The sequence below is a fragment of the Aptenodytes patagonicus genome, chromosome 5, assembly GCF_965638725.1.
Source record: "Aptenodytes patagonicus chromosome 5, bAptPat1.pri.cur, whole genome shotgun sequence".
Lineage (NCBI taxonomy): Eukaryota > Metazoa > Chordata > Aves > Sphenisciformes > Spheniscidae > Aptenodytes > Aptenodytes patagonicus.
The window spans coordinates 52,236,693-52,255,174 of NC_134953.1; the positions used below are offsets into that span (position 1 = coordinate 52,236,693).

Genomic DNA, 18,482 nt, shown 5'->3' on the forward strand with positions numbered 1-18,482 from the left:
CAGAATTGTTATGCCTGTCCATCTTATGTTGATGGAAACAGCTGCATTAGGTTTCAGTGCTCTTAACCAGTTGTGGCTATGCTTGCATAGCTGTTCCAAAACTTTGACCACTGAAAGATGAGGCTTTGAAATATCTTTAGCTGTTTTATGATGTATGACTTTCTTCTCTCCTTCTAGGAGCTGGAACATACACAACCTCTTCACTGAGTACGAAGACTGCAAGCACCTCAGACCCTCCTAATATATGTAAAGTGAAGCCACAGCAGTTGCAGACAAGCAGCCTAGCTTCTGCTAGTCACTTTTCCCAGCTGAGCTGCATGCCATCCCTCATTGCCCAGCAACAGCAAAGTCCCCAGGTCTATGTGTCTCAGTCTGCAGCAGGTAATAGTGTTTGTGGCTGAGAAGCCACGTGTCTGCTTTTTTGGAGTTCTGAAGCTTCAGAGTTGAATTCAGTTCTGGTTTTATCTGCAGTAAAGACAGAATGATGGAGAGCATTCTGTAAGCAAATATTCACTAATTGTGTCTTACTCTAAATATGCAAGTTTCTATCAGTAAGCATAAAGATAATGTGGTGGTGTTAGTTTGTTGAGGGAAGTAAGTCTGAATCTCTTGATGTACCATATTTCTGTTGCAGAATTGTAAATCACTGTTTAAGACCAAGAATGACTTAGTCTTGACTTCTTTCTTAAAGTGCTACAATAGTTAAGAATCATGGCAGTTTTCTTTAAAGAAAACCCTACGTATAGTTAACCTAAATTACACGACAGTATATCATGTTCTTCCCCTTCCTTTACCCAAATGCCTTGTTCTGGCCATAATCTGTTGCTCATCCCCCAAGAATTGCATGGGACTGAAGATGCATATGCAAGACTGATAGATTCTGGGGGTGAATTGGAAAAGATATCAAAGCTGGTTAGGCACCCAGCTCTTCAGTTCTGTTTCTTCTCCCAGTCTGTCAGGTAGCTGTCACACTGGGAAGTACTGACAATGGCTGCATCTCTAACTCTTGATGAAAACCTTTCTAGCAGGGAGATGTTTGGAATCAGGTACTAATTGTATTGCTCTTCCTGAGGTACTGCAGCTCAAATCCCAGCATTTTATATGGATACAAGTCATCTATTCAATACGCAACATGCGCGTTTGGCACCACCTTCTCTGGCCCAACAGCAAGGCTTTCAACCAGGGCTTTCTCAGGTATTTGGGGATTTCTTCTTTTCCTTTTTTTTCCCCTCCTTGTCCATATTGCCTTTAAAGCTCTACTAATGAGCTAATGGGGGCAGAGGAGAGTGGGACTAAAGACTGCAAAAATGAGGTCGTGCCTGCCCTTGCTATTTCATTCTGGTGCATGCAGGCAGTGTTTGATCTCTACTGTTCCTGAGAATGAAAGCATTTGTCATGAAAGTTGAGAGAATAAGCTTTTACTCACAAATATACTTTATGTAAAAGTACATATTCACAGGAGGTGTTTATGTGGCCATGTTAGTGCCAATCAGCTTTTGTAGTACAAAATTGTATGCAATCTTGTGCAGTTGTTCTGTACACAAATCTAAATGATTCATTCAGTTTCTGCTGGTTATTTGCAAGGAAAAGTGTAAAATTCAATTAGAAAGTAATTTTCTGAATGGGAGCAATACCAGCTCTGCATGCAGCCTTGGGATTTGACATTCTTTGTTTACTTTTTTTAATGTTACACAAATCCTGGCACACATTTAACTATAGCTTTTCTACCTGACTTTTGTCCTTGGATATTTAATGGTTTCTTTTTTATGCAGCCTGCTTCAGTTCAGCAGATCCCCATCCCCATCTATGCACCTCTGCAAGGACAGCATCAAGCTCAGCTGAGTTTAGGAGCAGCACCAGCTGTTTCACAAGCCCAAGAGTTGTTCAACTCCTCCTTACAACCTTATAGGTAGGTATTCTATGCAAATGTCTTTGGTTTTTGAGCAGCAGAATTTATATAACTTGCTTCCCTGCAGACTTGTGTTCTGTGCTCAATAGCTGCCTCATCTTCCTGTCTTCCCCAAAATCTCTTTCATCTGTTTGTCTGGCTGAGAACTCTGTATGCGGATTGTCTGGCTAGTCTGCATGTGCAGATGTAGTTGCGAAATAGTGGGTTCGAAAATTGTGCATGATATTTGTATCTTTAGGAAACCAGGCTAAAAAGCTGAAAACATCAGTCTTTCATACTAAGAGAGCAGAAAAAGAGATGCCTGTCCCTTTAATTCAGTAATTTGTGTTTGTTATTTTCTAATCAAACCAACACTGGAGTCTTGAAACACTTTGAAATCCTAGTTTGAACCCTATAGGTGGTAGAAACTCAATTTCAGATGCATAGGGAGTTGCAGGGTATGTTTTAGAATAAATGTTTTCTGTTTGCTACAAAAGATAAAAGGAAGACCAGTATCTCTCAAATGGCATTGATAGCCAGGCAAATTTCCAGTGTAAGCCTTTTCAAAGCTTCCTTGCACTTCCTATCAAAACTGATTCACAGTGGTATAATTCTGACAAATTTTGTTAGTTTCACTTTGAGAAAGTTTCTTTGGAAACTTAATTACAGGGTTTTGCATGTGCTGTAGAAAAACCTGCTTGTTGCAATGTAGAAGTCTGAAGCCACAGAAGGTTTAATTGACTACATGTGTATCCTGACTTTGTGCTTGGCTGACTTTGGACCAAATATTGCTTGTCCTGCCACAGCTGACAAAAGTTGTTGCAAACAGTTGGCTAGCTGCAGAAACACAGTCAGTCTGGCATGTGGTCCAGACTAAATAAATGCTTCTGGCTGATCTGGTCACGCACAAACCCAGTATTAGTGGAGTTTTGGATTGTGCTGTTTATAAGAGTATGAATACTTTTCCCACATCTTTAAAGGTGCAGAGGAGGATAAGCTTTGAGATGTACAGGTTACTGGTTTAAAAAAAAAAAAAAGCTTGTGAAAATGTTTTTGGCTACATTGAAGACAATCCTCTGCATACATTCTGGAAAAGTTTCTCCAGTGCTCAGAGTGCAACTGTAAGAATGTTTTGCAATTAAGGAAAGGTACAGAACAAAGCTTAACCCGGGTGTTCTGTCAGGCAAGCACATGGCCACTACACTAACAGATTAACAGGACCAGTGCTGTGCTGGTACATATCGACCAAGTGATAAAGTGAAAAGTGTTTTTATATCAAAAATACTCTCCTCTGAGCTGAAGAGCTTTGAGAGGGGCATTTATTTAAAAACTCTGATTCTTCAGTCTGAAGGTGGCTATTCAGCAGGCTCATAATGGAAATGTTCAGATAAATACTTCTGATGTACTAAAACAACCTGTCTGTGGTGCTTTGCTGTACTGTTTTTGGTCTTTGTTTTTTAAACAAACTGCAACTTCCCCATGCTGGTGACAAGGGAATTGAGTATCTAGTTAAAATTAAAGGCTGTGGTGTCTGTCTGTGTTTCTATTTTGAAGCCAAAACATTCATTTGGAAGCTACAGTTGTCAGCATCTAGTGATTTAACCTCTAAGTATTAAAAGTTGGACTGTGGAGATCTGTGAAGTCAAAAGAACAAAGCAGTTTACTTTATGACTAAGTGGAACTACTCACATGTGGTGCTTCCCCACTGTCCTACCTTATAGCACAGAAACTAAGAAGTGGTAGCTTCCGTATGTTACAGTTAACGCAAAAACTATTTTAGCATGCACATCTAAATAGCTAAGTGTACTTTAAGATTTAAATAAAAAACCTAGTCATTTTTTTCCTGTGGCCTTTAGTAGCAGCTATTATTTTGTTGTGTGCAGAATAAATAGAAAAATCTACCTTTCTCAGGTGAAAATCTGTTCAATAGAGCTAAGCATTCTAATTCCATTTAAAGTATATAACCTGTGTTTTTCATTTTTGGTGGCTCATTGTTGAGCTGTGTCTGCATTTTTATGTATAATGTTTCAATCTCTTGCAGATCCCAGCAAGCTTTTATGCAAAGTGGTTTGTCTCAGCCATCACCGGTAGTTCTGTCTGGTACAGCCCTACACAACTTCCCAGCAGTACAACACCAGGAGCTTGCTAAGGCACAGTCAAGCCTGGCATTTCAACAAACTTCTAATACACAACCTATTCCTATCTTATACGAACATCAACTTAGTCAAGCTTCAGGACTGGGAGGCTCTCAGCTTATTGATACGCACATTCTCCAGGTAGGAAATGCTCCAAAATGCAAAACTTCGGCAATGGTTTGATACAGATAATGCAATAATAAATCAGATACTGCTCGGCTTGGGATAAGCCCACCTCTGTTATAATTACATGATAGTCAAGGTGGCAGGAAATGTAAGATGCTTGGAAGAGAATGTTCTTTTAATTTCATAAAGGTATATTAGTGTAATCTCTGAATTGACGATTGTTGCCCAAACTATAGGGCTCCTTGCACTGCTATCACTAATTGGAGCTTCAGGTTTAATTTCTGTTATGGTAGGTAATAAAGGGCTTTTCTACCACTTGCAATTGAGAGCTTTATCACAAGCTGAAACCTTCAGGTTGTCAGCTTCCTATGCTGTGGTTTCTACTGTACTGGTTGAAATACAGAATGATGTGCCATGCTGTCTCAGAACTGCTCTCCTAAGTATTCTTAATGTAATGGTGTCTCTCACTCTTCCTAGGCCAGAGCTACGCTCACTCAGGCTTCAAATCTGTACTCTGGGCAAGTTCAACAGCCTGGCCAGAGCAACTTCTACAACACTGCACAGTCTCCTAGTGCTCTCCAGCAGGTAAACTATGGCATGGTAAATTTCCTAAATTGTATTCTTCTTAAAAGCATGTTGTTGTTGATGGTTTTTGTGGTGTGGGGGCGGAGGTGGGGGCCGAGACAATCTTTAATTCTTCCAAAATGCAAGAATTGAAAATTGATAGCCAAGGAGAGCTACTGCAGCAGTACTGAAAAACTGAATTGCTGAGAAGTTGGATGGTCTACAAGTTCATGTTGATCATTTGTCTGGCATCCTTCTCTTAAATAGTTCATTTTCCAGTGACAGACAAAGATTTAGTTGGCACAGTGATGTTGCTAATTGATGGAGGCATATGCTGCCTTTAATGGGGGCAGGTATCAGTTAGTGATGGTGGAGAGAGACAAACTCCAAGTGCTTAGTGCAGCCTAATTGTTAACACCAAATCTCACTGAGATGAAACCTCAGAGCTGCTACATATGTCAACGATATCAAAATATGTAGAAAACAAATGAGAAGTTGGCAGATAGATGATCATACAGGCAAACAGGACAGCCAAATCAGTAACCAGTAACCTACATCAGGAGGTTTGTAAAATAACTCCAGTGACTTTGAATTCTTTTGTGAAAGAACTGTTCATTTGCTGTGTGCAAGCATGCTGTCATTTACAAGGTGCTGTCTAGTGGTTTCCACCTTCTGGTTTAATCTTTTTATTTAAGTGGCTTTTTTAGGAAAAAAGCTTATGATGGACTGGTTTATTATAATAGCCTACTTCATACGCATGAAAGGTAGCCCACACAGAAATCTAGAATAGTCTTAAAAAATTGGATCTCATCTGTTGGAAATCTAGCATAAAGTTTTAAGGACCTTTTAGAAGGGTTAGTGCTTTTAATGTGTTCAAGCTTGCTGTCTCTATACTTTTAATCTGTTATCCTTCAGAGCAGAACCCTAGTAAGTCTTTCACATCTGGAGAATATCATATCATTCTTCTAGTCACACTCTGAATATAATTTTGCAGGTTGTGAATTGATGGTCAGACTAGGAAATGCTGTAACCCCTGCCAGTCAGGTTACTGCTGTGGTATTTTCATCACTACCATTCTGTGGTGTTTTCAGCCCACAGCACTCCCTGTTAGTGCAGGCAAGGGACAGGCTGTGGTTTGTTGGTGTGTTTTTTGGGAGGTTTTTTGTTGGTTTTTTTTTTTAAGGTTGAACTGCTGGCTGTTGGGACTCCTGGAAAGTAAAATCTAGTTTTCATCCCAAACATTATCCTTATGATGACTAAAATTATTTGAAGTAAATAAATAGCCCCATCCATCCCTCCCTCCCCCCCCCCCCCCCGCAAACTGGCTATTTCATTCTACTTTTATTTTCTGAGTTGAATTAAATTTACTTCTTCATACAATGAAATCATGTTGAATGATGTTGGAATTAGGAGCTAGCATGCAACTTTGTTTCTGAAAAGCAAAGACCCGAATGCCATTAGAACTGATTATAAAGACAGGCTAAACAATAAATTCACTTATTTGCTTGCAGCTCTCTGGGTAAATGTGTGAACTCATTGAGCCATTTACCTTGAATATAGCTGAAATCATAGAGCTAGTAAAGAAAGTTAAATAATGGCCCTTGTGTATATGTTACTGGTGATTTTGTACTTTTTTCCAGGTGACGGTACCTTTGCCAGGATCACAAATTTCTTTGCCCAACTTTGGATCCACAGCACAGCCACTTATTGCCCTACCCCAATCTTTACAACCACCACTACAGCACACACCACCACAAGCGCAGGCTCAAAATCTAAGCAGACCTGCACAAGTAACCCAGCCTTTCAGAGGATTAATCCCAGCAGGAACTCAACACAGCATGATTGCTGCAACTGGAAAGGTAACAATATTGGTAGATCTACAGTACAAAAATTAATACAAAGCACAGCTGTATGCTGTTTTATAGAACCAGCACGGCACCCCATGTTGACTGTTGCATCTAAAAATCTGCCTTGACTTTAAAAGGTAGGGAGGGGAAGATAGAAAAGCCAGTCAAGGTTAGTTCCTTAGTGACTGGGTCTGTGCATTTTGTAAAGGTTTAGCTGAGTTTTTGTAGCTAACTTGATACTAGTCCATTTGCACTGTAGGAATACCTAGTTTGATAATGACTTCGTGGACTAGTTGGGTATTTCATGTAGAAGCCATGTAGAAAATAGTACAGAGCCATTGTTAGAGCAGCAGGCAAACAACATTACACTGTCAGGGCTGGTTTCCGATTCTCGTCATAAATCAGTTTGTCGCTTTGTTTCTGATCTCATACCAGAGCAAGTTGTATGGGATCAAGTCTTTCCAGTGCAACAAACCAGAGTTTTAGGGGTTTCAATGAACTCTGTATCAGCTGTGACCTTAAACCAGAGATTAAACTCTACTAATGTTGCTGGAGGTCTGCTTTTCTGAATAGCACAGCAAAGTGCATATTGAGAACGTAGCATTGTATGCAAGGCAGGACCTCTGATGTGGTTAAAAAAAAAAAAAAAAAAAAAGGCTGGTCTTGCAGCTGAAGAAAACTCTCCTTGAATGACAGCTCCAGTAAGGAGATAACACTGAAATAGTGCAAGAAACTTGAATACCTAGGAGGGAATTCTCCTGTCCTTTATCTGGAGCTGCTGTGATAATTGCTAATAAGGGGATGTGTGGAACTGGCTTCCAATCACAAGGTCTCTTGTCTTAGATGGAATCACAGATTTACAGGCACCTGGGATTTTCGGATAGTGTGCAGCACAACGCAGTTGCAGCATACTTTCAGGTGAGCAGTGGGTGATAACACTGGACATGAACACAGCTAAGCTTTCTGTCAGATACAGCAAGGTCTTTCCGCAGCGCAGGGAGTAATCTAGCTCTGGAGCTGCACCTGAAATCCTTACAGCGTGGCCTAGATGTTTAGGGCGCTTTTGAGTATAAAATGACCCTGCTGTCCCAGTGGTTTACAGCTGTGATAAAAATCTCCCAGGAGTGAATTTCATGTTGTGGACAGTAATGGCAACCAGAATTCTAGATCACCTAGATGAAGTTTTCATCCTGTCACCCACCAGAGTATATGGTGACTTTTGCACCATGCAGTTTTCTAGCTTCATAGGATCTGGCCAAACCTCTTCACCTTTATAATTTTTATGAGCCCATCTTCCAAGCAGCAGCGTGTTTCTTGCTATAGTTGTCATTGGAAAATGATCACTCATTTTAACAAGAAATGAGGAAGAACTGCAGTGGGATGGTGGCCTTAGGTGACTTTCCTGCCCTGTGTTAAGGGTTCCATTGTGTTCCTGCAAAGAAAGTCAACTTAAAGCAGCCACTCACTTTTAACTGATTTATTGTTGCCGTTATGCTTCATGGCCATGTGTGGAAAGATACTGTTCCAGAGACTAGTTTATTCTATCTGCAAAATAACATGCAAGATTCATTGCTCCAATTAGAGTCTGGAGATTTTTTTTGCATGAATGAGAGCTCCATTTTTGCTGTGCTTTTGGTTTGTTGTAGAACTGGATTATTTTATGGCATTCTTCACTTCAGCATTTTTCAGGATTGTATCTAAATATTTTCACGTAGTACCTGAGATGGGGAAGGAAATTTCAACCCTGAAACATTTTTTCAGGGCCAAATATGTGAAATGAGTCACAAATCCCCTTTCATTATGCAGAAAGATCAAGTTAGAAAGCCAGTACTATCGCTGAAAGTGCCAAATAGTGCAGGAAAATTGTACACAGAGGTGCTTGTGGTGCTGGGGTTGTCCTAATTATAAGAAGCTGTTTTGCAATCTGGCTTTCACCTCCATTTAAGTGACCTATTTTCATTGAGAAAAATGTGAGGTAAGCTAACAATTACTTAGTAAATGTAATTTTTCTTTGAATTGGAATTAACATGTCAATTGTTGTGTTTTTCAGATATCGGAAATGGACCTGAAGGCCTTTGGAGGTGGCATTGATGTTAAACCTGGAACACCACCGGTTACGGGTAGAAGTACTACTCCAACCTCCAGTCCCTTCCGGTAAATCTCTCTTAAGCTCAAAATTCCTTGAAATCGGAGCTAGAAAATGTACCTAGTCATGCATGAGCAGCCAATTCTGAAAGGTATGAGGTGAGGGGCTACTAATATAAAATACAATGCTTAATCTTAGCTGAAAAGCAGAATTCCAGTAGGTCATCAGATCTGCTATAGTTGACTGGAAGTACATAGCTCTGAAATAAAATGTTAAAAATATTTTTTTGATTAAACAAAACTAAACAAGTCATGTAAAATGACGTGGGATTGTACCAGGAAAGCACAGAAGTGGCAGGGAAGATGTACTTTGGGATAAAACTCTAAGTTTATCTTAATTGCGGTGCTCAAAGTAAAAACACTTAAAGGCTTACACTGCAGTTGTGACAACAGTTATGTTAGAGAACTAAGAATTATTGCAAGATCTATAAGCTTCTCACAAGTGAAATTAGTAAGTTGTTTGCAGGTTTGCTTGGTTAATTGACAGAATTAACAGAATCTTGCTCATATGCAGATGCACTTCATGGTAAACCTGTTGGGCTGCTTGTGGGTGAAGTTATTAGTGGGCAGAAGGAACTTGAAAGTGGAACTTTGCTACAAGATAGTTTTGTTCTTGAAAGCTGCGCTCCCATGCACAGTAACTATATTTGGTGGCTCTCACTGTAGCAGACTGACAGTGCTCAGGCTTTTCTAGCGAAGTAGAAATGAGAGTTTGAACTCAATGCTGAAGTTGCGCCTCCAATATTTCACCTAAGAAACAAGTGAAGGGATGAGGAAGAAGAAACTTGAATTTGCAAGCTAGTCAGCGTTTAGGACAATTGACTCGATGGTATGTATCTTAAAGATTCTATATGAGATGTCTCATCTCCTAGCAACCAGGGCTTATCATAAGCTTTTGCTCTCAAGTGTAGAGGTACTGGGAAGACCAACAAAAGCATAATAGATCTCAAGAGTTCAAAGTGAAAACTAAACAGAGACTTCTTTAAGCTTACAAAACGTTGGTGTGTATTAAGTTTAGCTGACTTCCTTGCCGCTGGTGCCCCACTGCTCACTTTAAGTAAGTGTATAACCCACACACTCTGCAGGAGAACTCTGCAAATCAAGCTCCATTTCCTAAAGAAGGCTGTTCACTCTTTTCTCTTTCTCTGAAGGCTGTTTGGTGCCCTTCCCCCAGATAATCTTTCAGGCTTCATTTAATTCATGGTGATTCAACACCTCTTAAAAGTTTTAATGGAGGGTCATGTTCTTAGCCAAATAAAACAGGGAGAGAGCATTTTCTGTGAATTCTTGAAATCTGTTCAAGTGCATTTTGAAACATTTGACAACAGGTCAGAGTGGAAGCAGCTGCACATGGCAGCTTCTGCTGTGCCTGTTTAGTGCCTGTTGTGACAAGCTCTGAACTTGACATGATAGAGCAAACAGTGTAAAGGGATAGGATTGAACATAAGATAGCAGGGATCAGAAGGGGAACACGCTTCTAACGTCAGTATTTGTATTACGAATACTTTTGGGAAAGGTCTCTTTCATACAGACTTTACCCTGGAATCTTTCCATATCCTAAATATTTTTGATTACGGTTTCTCTTTGTATTCTTAAGTTCTGAGTTTGTTTGCATTTGAAACTAATGGTAGATACAGAAGAATATCTGATACCAGCTTCTTGAAGAGATTTCCGCCCCCCCCCCCCTCCCCCATGCTGAATTTCTAGTTAAGTTGTAAATAAAGGCAGAAATGTCCTCTGAATGAGAGCAGTGTGATTCTAACTGGTGTTCTTTTCTTCAGGGCCAGTTCCACAAGTCCTAACAATCAGTCCAATAAAATGAACAGCATTGTCTACCAGAAGCAGTTTCAGTCAGCAGCTGCCGCTGTGAGAATGACACAGCCGTTTCCTGCACAATTTGCACCACAGGTAGGTGACTGGTGGCTTCCTACAAACAAATTTGTTTCTCTGTGTGACCTGGTGACTCTGTAACTCGGCTGTGTTTCCTCAGGCTTTATCATGGGGAGATACAAAATGGAATCCTTAAAATGAAATGGCGTGAGAAAACTGATTTTAAGATCAAAGACAAAAAAAAAAACCCTCCCTGATCTTGCTAACTAGTAGTGTGGATTTTGTGGTGTGTTTAATTTTGGGAGTTCTGCGCACACTGAGGAATTTAATACAAGTTGTGAATGATGTAGAACAGACGGCTGTTCTGCTGACTTCCCCATGCAGCTGTAATGCACCTCATCCTGCAAAAACAGATCATTTAGTTGGGGAAGGGGAGAAAGAAGCTTCGTGTCTCAGAAGGGTCCCAGTGCATATTTCAAATGCTTAAAGACAAAGCAGATTTGCAGTTGTTTGTCTGAGATGCAGCTCTGGAGTATTGATAGAGCAGTTCAGGCTGGAAAGGATCTCTGGAGGTCGTACAGTCCATACAAAGCAGGGCTGATGGCAAAGGGTTTGATTTGCTTCTGGCATTCCAGGGAGCACAGCTTTACAAGGGTGGTACATCCCTGTTACAGGTGACTGTAGCCAGGCTGCTAGGGAAATGTAGCCTCTGTAAAAATGTAGGCTATTTCTGTCTGTCTCTTAGTATTTGGAGTGTTTGACTGCAGGACCGGAGGGCTGCCTTTCACTAGTGACGACTCCACTGCCTTGCATGGGCCTTCTCCCTTATTACATGCTGGTTTTTAAGTTGTTGGTACTACTTTCAGGCACAGCAGCACTACAGGGCTGGTTTTTTCTGGAGTTCAAGCGTGGCCTCTCTTAACATAAAAGCCTATTTTCTTGACATCGGTTTGACAGCAAAGCAGCAACTTTTTCCCCTTTAAGATAATGCCAACGTGCAATCTAGTTGGCAATTTTCTAATTGCGAAATGTCTTTTTGTTGTTTTTCCCCGACTTAGATCCTCTCTCAGCCTAACCTGCTCTCTCCATTGGTAAGAGCCCCATATACTAACACCTTCCCAGCGCCTGTTCAGAGGCTGCCAATAGTTCTGCATAGTCAGATGCCGTCTCAGATGACCACAGGCCTTATGAGCCACCCCCATTTACCGCGTGTGGCCAGAGGTCTTTGTGGATCAGTATCTGGAGCCAGAGGCAATCAGGCCCAGGCTGCGAGGAAGGCTGAACGAGACATGAAGGTTAGTATTTGAACAGCAGTGCTGTTAATACCAGTTCAGTCTTGACAGCTTGTAGGGCAGGAATGTGTCTGGAAATCATGTCTTAATTAAAATGCCTCTGGACCCAAAGCCGGTAGCCGGGCCTTTAACAGCTGTACACAGACCTTCTCTAAGCCCTGTGTTTTTTTAATAAGAACTTTAGACTAAAAAATTTGTAGGGAGCTTCCTTTCTCAAGTGGTCTTGTGGTCAGCAGTTGTGAAGCTGCCGCTGCTGTCAAAGGCAATCTGACAACTAGGTTTCAAGAGCCTGGATTTTTTGAATGAGTGATGAAGCCTACAAACCTGGCTGCTAGCTATCATTTCACATCTGCCTCCCCAGCTCTGAGCAGCAGTATGAACCCTTCTGTTCCAGCCAGCCTCACTCGTTGGTGACTCTGGAGATTCATTTCCCAGTGGTTTGAAATGCCTGTGATTACTGCATTCTACCACAGAGAATTAATGTGGTACACTCCACAGAAGAGCTGGCTGCATTTCAGTAGCAGGTGATGAGAGTCATCTAACTTGTTAAAGCACTTTGGGACCCTTCAGGTTGAGGCAAACTCTTCTTGCCAAGGCAGGACTGCAATATGGGGCGTCTGTGTAGGGATACTGTTTTCTGCAGAATAAGTTGCTTGTATGAATAGATGGTACTAAGGAGCTCCTTCATCTACTGTCATTCGCCGTAACCCATGCATTGAGGTGTAAAAGCAAAAGAGTGTGTTTTTTCCTGGTTATGTCTGGTTGTAGAAGAATTGATTACCCCTTAAATTCTAGGTATTTGGTCCATTTAGTTTTCTACCACCAGTTTATGCTAGCTGTAGACTTACCAGGTGATGCTTAGTATATTGTCTTGAGTCTATATTATGAATTGAATCTAGCCAGTCATAGCAAATACTAATATGCAGTCCTGGTTTTCTGAATCTCCCTGCAAACACTGTTCAAAAGAATGTGAGTTATTCTGTCGCGCTTGGTTACTTGGTGATCAAGTCATCCAGCCTTCTAGCCTTAACCTCAGGGGATGGCTGAAATCTATGTAAAAGATTTCAAGTGTCCATCTGGCTCCAGTAAAATCAGACTGTTGCTGCAGTCCTGCACACCAGAGTTCGCAGGTTTGTTTTCTATTCTGTTGCTGGTTGAGTTACTTGGAGCAACTACACAGTATTAAAGCCGAGACCTCTTGTTCCAGGCTTTTGCTGTTTTGTGTGTCCCCCCCCGCCCCCATTTTCTGTAAAAAAAAGTATGAAATACTTAGAGAGGTACATGGAGGCTTAGTGTCTGTATTGTAGTTGGGGTTCCTTGTATTAAGATAGGCCTTTTTAATGTTAAAAAAGGCATTTGACTGCATTGGGCTTAATCGTGCAGCTTCCAGAAGATTGAACTCTTAATGCAACTCCTGCTTTGCCTGAGTCTGGGCAGGAAGGCGTAGTACTTGGTCTGAAGCATCTGATCTGCACAGTGCTTCACTGACAAATGAAAGGTCCAGTGTAAAACTAACTGAAACATGTAGTCACAAAGGCTGAATTTCACAGGTGCAAGTCAAGGTTACCGGTAGGATTCAGAGGAGGGATTTGAAGGAAGCCAGGCAGTAGTTTGTGCTTCCTGGAATGAGCGCCCGCTTTGAGTGGGAAGCAGATAAGGCTTCAGCTTACATGTAACGCAGCCTTGAACGAGGTTCACTTGCATCCCCATTGCAGCCTCTGAAGTCTCTGTCCAGAACAACAGGCAGAAAAGATGTGCGTGCTCAGGCTAGATTCTGCTGCTGTCATACAGCCTCTGCGCTCAAGAACTCCAGACCATGCGGCAGGAGAAATGACAGCTGGCATGGCCCTCAGTGCCGACAGCGCCTGCGTAGCTGGGGTAGTGTCAGGGCGCGGGCGGCATGCAGACACGTACGCCTTCTGGTCATGTCTGACTTCTACTGAGGTGTGACGCTTCAGTTTGAGCCTACTGTAGGCAGCGTTTATACTTCTTAAACTCTGCAATAAGAGTGGCATAAAAAGATGTTAGATAATGCTTCAAACTGTTGTCCTTGATCCTCTTTTCTGGGGTGAGGATTAGGAAGAGCAAGGGAAGCCTAGGCATGATGTTAAGCTACGACTGAGAAGCCAAGCACCCAGATGTGGTGACATCTGGGAAGCAGCTGGATGGACACTGCCTTTCTAGGAAAGTCTGGCCGCTGTGGTCAGTCCTTCCTCTTTCATTTAGGAATTATTTTTGTGAAGTCACTTTTATTCCTATGCCCTCCCTTCAGTAAACATATTTTCTCCCTTTCCTAAGGCAAAGCAGAGAGCAGAGGTGCTTCAGTCCACCCAGAGGTTCTTTTCTGAGCAGCAGCAGCAGAGCAAACCCATAGGAGGCAAAGCGCAGAAAGTGGATGAGAACGGGAGCAAACCCGCCGAGGCAATTGCTGACTCTTCAGGAGTCTGCCAGGACAAAAACGAGGAAAAGCCTACCCCTGCGCCTGCTGCGGCAACAAAACCTGTTAGAACTGGACCAATCAAACCTCAGGCAATCAAAACCGAAGAAACAAAATCTTAGAGACTGTGTTTCCATGGAGGTGGGGGAAGAGGGGAGGGGGGTGCGATGACAGCAGCATGAATTTGTAGCCCAAAGGACAAGACAACAGTCTTCTCTCCCTGCAGGGCTCTGAACAGCGTAAAGGGACGTAGAAGCTATCAGCAGTTACGGATGCAAACTGCTGCGTATCCAACTGAGCTTCTAGGCTCGTTGGGCTTGTATCTTCTCTAACAGCATGAAGGCTGCTTTTGGTGTGGGCACGTTCTACACGTGTGCGCGTGTTTTGGCTTACACACCTGTATGCTTCCCAAAGTGAAAAAAATTGAAAAATAGCAACGGCGGGGAAGAAGGTGGTCGGGGAGGCATGTTCCTAACTGACAAGACAAATACTCTTATTTTCTTCAGGCTCTGATCTTCAGCTGCTATTTATCTTTTTATAAACCCATGAGTATGAGAACATGCAGATCTGAAGATGGTGCTGGGCCAAGTAATGTGTGTTAAGTTTTTAGTGACTTAAGAAGCTTCTATCTTGTAGTAAACAGAGGGATTCATATAGCTGGCAAAATTGCCTTTGCCATGGGACATCTAACCTAACGTAGCACAAAGAGTAACGCTGATGATGTTGAATTGCCCTCTGAAGGCAGTGCTTTGCTGGCTGCTGCTTCTTGGATTGACAATATACTGTCTTTAGGTCACCATATGAAAATGCTACTTGGCCACCTGTGCTCTCTACACCCACTCCCCCCTCAGTCATTCACCTCTGGAGTTGAAGGGTTCATTGCATCAATAGTCAAATTTGTTCTGTTCACCTCTGTCCAGCTATCTTTATATGATGCGAGTGATCTTTAAACGGTTTCCAGCTTATGTCTGTATACAGCAACGAGCACTTAGAACTGTGCCACGAGAATAAAAGAAACCTTATCGGATTAAAGAGTTTTATCCAAAAGGTGCATTCTTTATATCAGAGCTGCGTCGCACCACCTCCTTGCCCACAGTGTGCTGGAAAGTAGAATCAAGTCAAATAAATGCCTTTTAAATTGTATCCTCTAGTATTATAGCTGTAGGACAGTACTGTATGATACTTCTGTGAATGTAAGATATCCTGTACCTGCTTATGATATGTAGTAGTGACTGTGCTATACTGGAGCTGTTTTTAATAATGTTATTCTAGAGGTTTTTTTCCAGACAATGATTGAAAAAGCTAATAAAAAGCACCAGGTACCACATCAGTAGCAGAATTTGCTGGTTTTTTCTGGGATTTTTTTTTTTACATTTTTTGGAAGGAAGAGTGAGTTGAAAGTCTAATGTGTATAATTTTGTTCAAATGACTGCAGAAGCTGGAAAGGCTGTTGCTGCTATTGATGCCTAGTGGATCGCTATTGGTTATCTTTTTATATAAATATATATATAATTTGAATTTTTGGAAACTTTAGCTGTGATGTCAACTTCGGAAAAAAGTATCCCACTTGTAGTGTGAGTTGGCATTGTACAGAAATTAACAGCCATATTGGTCTAGAAATGTTAAACTTAATTTTTTCCATTTGTACAGGGGTAACGCACTGTATTAAATATGTACGGTCTTATTTACATGGGTTTGATTACAGAAACTAATAAAGTATTCTCTAAATAAAGCATCCGGGTAATCTCATGATTAGCAAAGTGCTGCAGGATGCAAGGAGAGCACCTGAACATCGTGTGCCGAGTGAAGAGTGTGTATTACAGCCAGACTTCTAAAGAGAAACGGTTTGAAACAGCTTATTTCTGTTTCCCCCGGCACTTTTGATCTCGTTCTCCAGCGAAGGCCTCGCAGGACGTGGCTTCCATCTAGCTCTGGAAGGAGCCTGCCGGTTGCGTTTGCGAGACATCGCATCTCCAGCGTGTTGGTGAGCTGCACGGTGCTGGAGCCTTGCGTTTTCTTTCCTAGAGAAGAGTCGCTCGTCAGAGGAGACCTGGATGAGCCCTGCCCGTTACTCTCATTTTGGCCAGTGGGTGACTACAGGTTCCGGCTGCGTAGGCGCCCTCGCAGCAAGGGGCTGTTAAAAACAAAAGGTTTCCCTGCAGGGGAGAGCAGGAGTGGGCCTCGACCCGAGCCTTCCCAAGGAAAGGGGAGGCTTCCTTCTTGTGCTGCTCCTGAACCGCTCCCTTCCCGACTCACCGCAAGCAACACCCACTCGCTACCACACGATCAAATCACACAGTTACTGACTGGTGCCCTTGAGCAGAATGACAGGTTAAGCACCCTGGCAGCCCTTTAGCTGCAGGGGTGAAGGCACCCCTGCCTCCCTGGGCCCCCTGCCCTGCTGGGTTACGAAGAGGCAGGATCAGTTTGGGGCTGGTGCTGTCAGCTGGCCACCAGAGGGAACTCTGGGCTCGTTACAAACATCAGAAACCTCGTGTTTGGTCTCTGAGAAGCCATTCCTGCCTTGGGCTTGCATTGCACCTCCAAGGGATGTGAAGAAAGGAAAGCCAGCCGCGGGCATCGGGGTGGCCCTGCAAGCACCGCTGGGAGTCATGCGGGTTTGCCTTTGGTCAGGGGTGCTGCTGCCAGCCCCGTGGTGGGTCAGAGCAGGCAGACCCGCTTGTGCTTGGCTGGGTGGGAAGCAGTGGTTTGGGGGCACCAGAGGAGCTGGAGTTGGTTCTTTTAGGGGGCTTCTGGTAAAACCGCAGCAGTATGGAGTAGATAAAGGTGCTGTAATCCACAACTGGAGTGATGGGCAGAAGTAACCTCTGAGTAGGTAACACCACAGGTAAATCGCCTTTTCCACGGGAACCGTATGAGCACAGCTCCAGCAAACACGCAGGGAAAGGGGGATGGAGGTAGGGGAACTGCGGGAAGGCACAGTGGTTTGAACTGTTAAATGTGCTATAAACAAGATGGTTTCAATGGTAACTGAGTTATGCTGCTGTTTCCCTGCTTTGAGGCCATCTTCTGGTTCATCTTGGAAGGACCCCTAAAAATGGGAAATCATTCACTGGACTATTTGTTTTTAAGGAAATGCTGCTGAAAGGATTAATCTTAAATTCTCCAACAAAGCCACTAGAAAAGTCAGACGCATTTCCCACAGTCGGCAGTGGGAAGATACCAAGCTTTTGGCTATTTCTCGCACTGAGCGGAACAAGGATAATATTTCTGCAGAAACTTGATTAAAAGCAAATGCTTGAGCGTTTAGTGCATTCGAATAACCCGATTTTGATGCATGCCTCCCCAAAACAGCCCCCAACCACCCCAGCTGCCTTTGAGGCCAGTTTGAGCTTTCAAGTCACTGACGGCGGATCATTGAATATTTTTCTGACATTTAACCAGATAACTTGCTCCTGGCTATTTATGCTGGAATAGATCTTGCTTTTTTAATTTGAGTGGGATTTGATGTGTAATCTCTTTTCTAGGACAAATAATTGGGCTGAACCTCCCATAAATTAGGGAACTATTTTGTTTGGAGAATTCACTTTTTTTTTTTCCGCCCTTAACAATTTTCAGTCTGCGAAAAGACGGTAACTTTTCTCAAGGGCAAGAGCAGAAGAGGGTTAATGTGACTGGGGCCAGATCCAGCAACCCCCCCTCAGCTCAGGCTGGCTTCTTGCTGGGATGAGGGAGGGGAGGGACCCTCCGGGCTTGTTTTGTAAAGCCTGTTAAGTAAGGCTGTGTATTCAGCGCTGTTCAGCTCCAGCCCAGCTTTCTGGAAATCCTGTGTACATTGGCTTGTCTTTGGTTGTTTTTTTTTTTTTAGTCAATTAACTGATGGATTTCCCAGCCTGAAAAGACCCTGGTGCTGGCAGAGAGCGGGAAGGCAGGAATGGCTGGGGCTGGGGTCGTCTGCCCTGGGTGTCTCTACTCACTGAGAAGCCTTTGGCGCTGCTGCTCCCCAGGGACCTCTAAACAAGCCCTCCCTTTCATGTTGGGGCTTAACCTGTGCCTCTGAGGAGGTGCAGGGCGAAGGAGGGCTCCAGCCTCGTCTCCCCTCCTGTTTTGGGACAGAAATGCTGTTTTCCCATCCTCGGTGGCAGGTTTTCTGTGTGTGGGGCGGGCAGCTGCTTGCCAGGCTGCCCCTGGCTGGGTCGGGTCAGCGCTGTGCAGGCAGGGGCTGCCAGCTGCCTGCCTCCCTCTTCTCAGCCCCAG

General features: G+C 43.0%; 1 protein-coding gene across 15 annotated transcripts in view; it reads left to right on the forward strand.

Moving 5' to 3' along the window:
- The window catches only part of PRRC2C (proline rich coiled-coil 2C), a 76,619-nt gene extending 60,623 nt beyond the window's left edge, over positions 1-15,996 (forward strand). For 6 of the 15 annotated variants that reach the window (XM_076339754.1, XM_076339760.1, XM_076339764.1 and 3 more), the window contains 11 exons: positions 178-381; positions 1,073-1,194; positions 1,773-1,909; positions 3,930-4,164; positions 4,627-4,749; positions 6,354-6,572; positions 7,404-7,478; positions 8,611-8,714; positions 10,487-10,613; positions 11,594-11,830; positions 14,126-15,996. In XM_076339754.1, the coding sequence (XP_076195869.1) occupies positions 178-381; positions 1,073-1,194; positions 1,773-1,909; positions 3,930-4,164; positions 4,627-4,749; positions 6,354-6,572; positions 7,404-7,478; positions 8,611-8,714; positions 10,487-10,613; positions 11,594-11,830; positions 14,126-14,386 (1,844 nt within the window). In that variant the 3' untranslated portion in view covers positions 14,387-15,996. The remainder of the gene's footprint in view (positions 1-177; positions 382-1,072; positions 1,195-1,772; positions 1,910-3,929; positions 4,165-4,626; positions 4,750-6,353; positions 6,573-7,403; positions 7,479-8,610; positions 8,715-10,486; positions 10,614-11,593; positions 11,831-14,125) is intronic. The other 9 variants (XM_076339768.1, XM_076339769.1, XM_076339758.1 and 6 more) reach the window with 8 other exon arrangements.
- Positions 15,997-18,482: the final 2,486 nt, after the last annotated feature.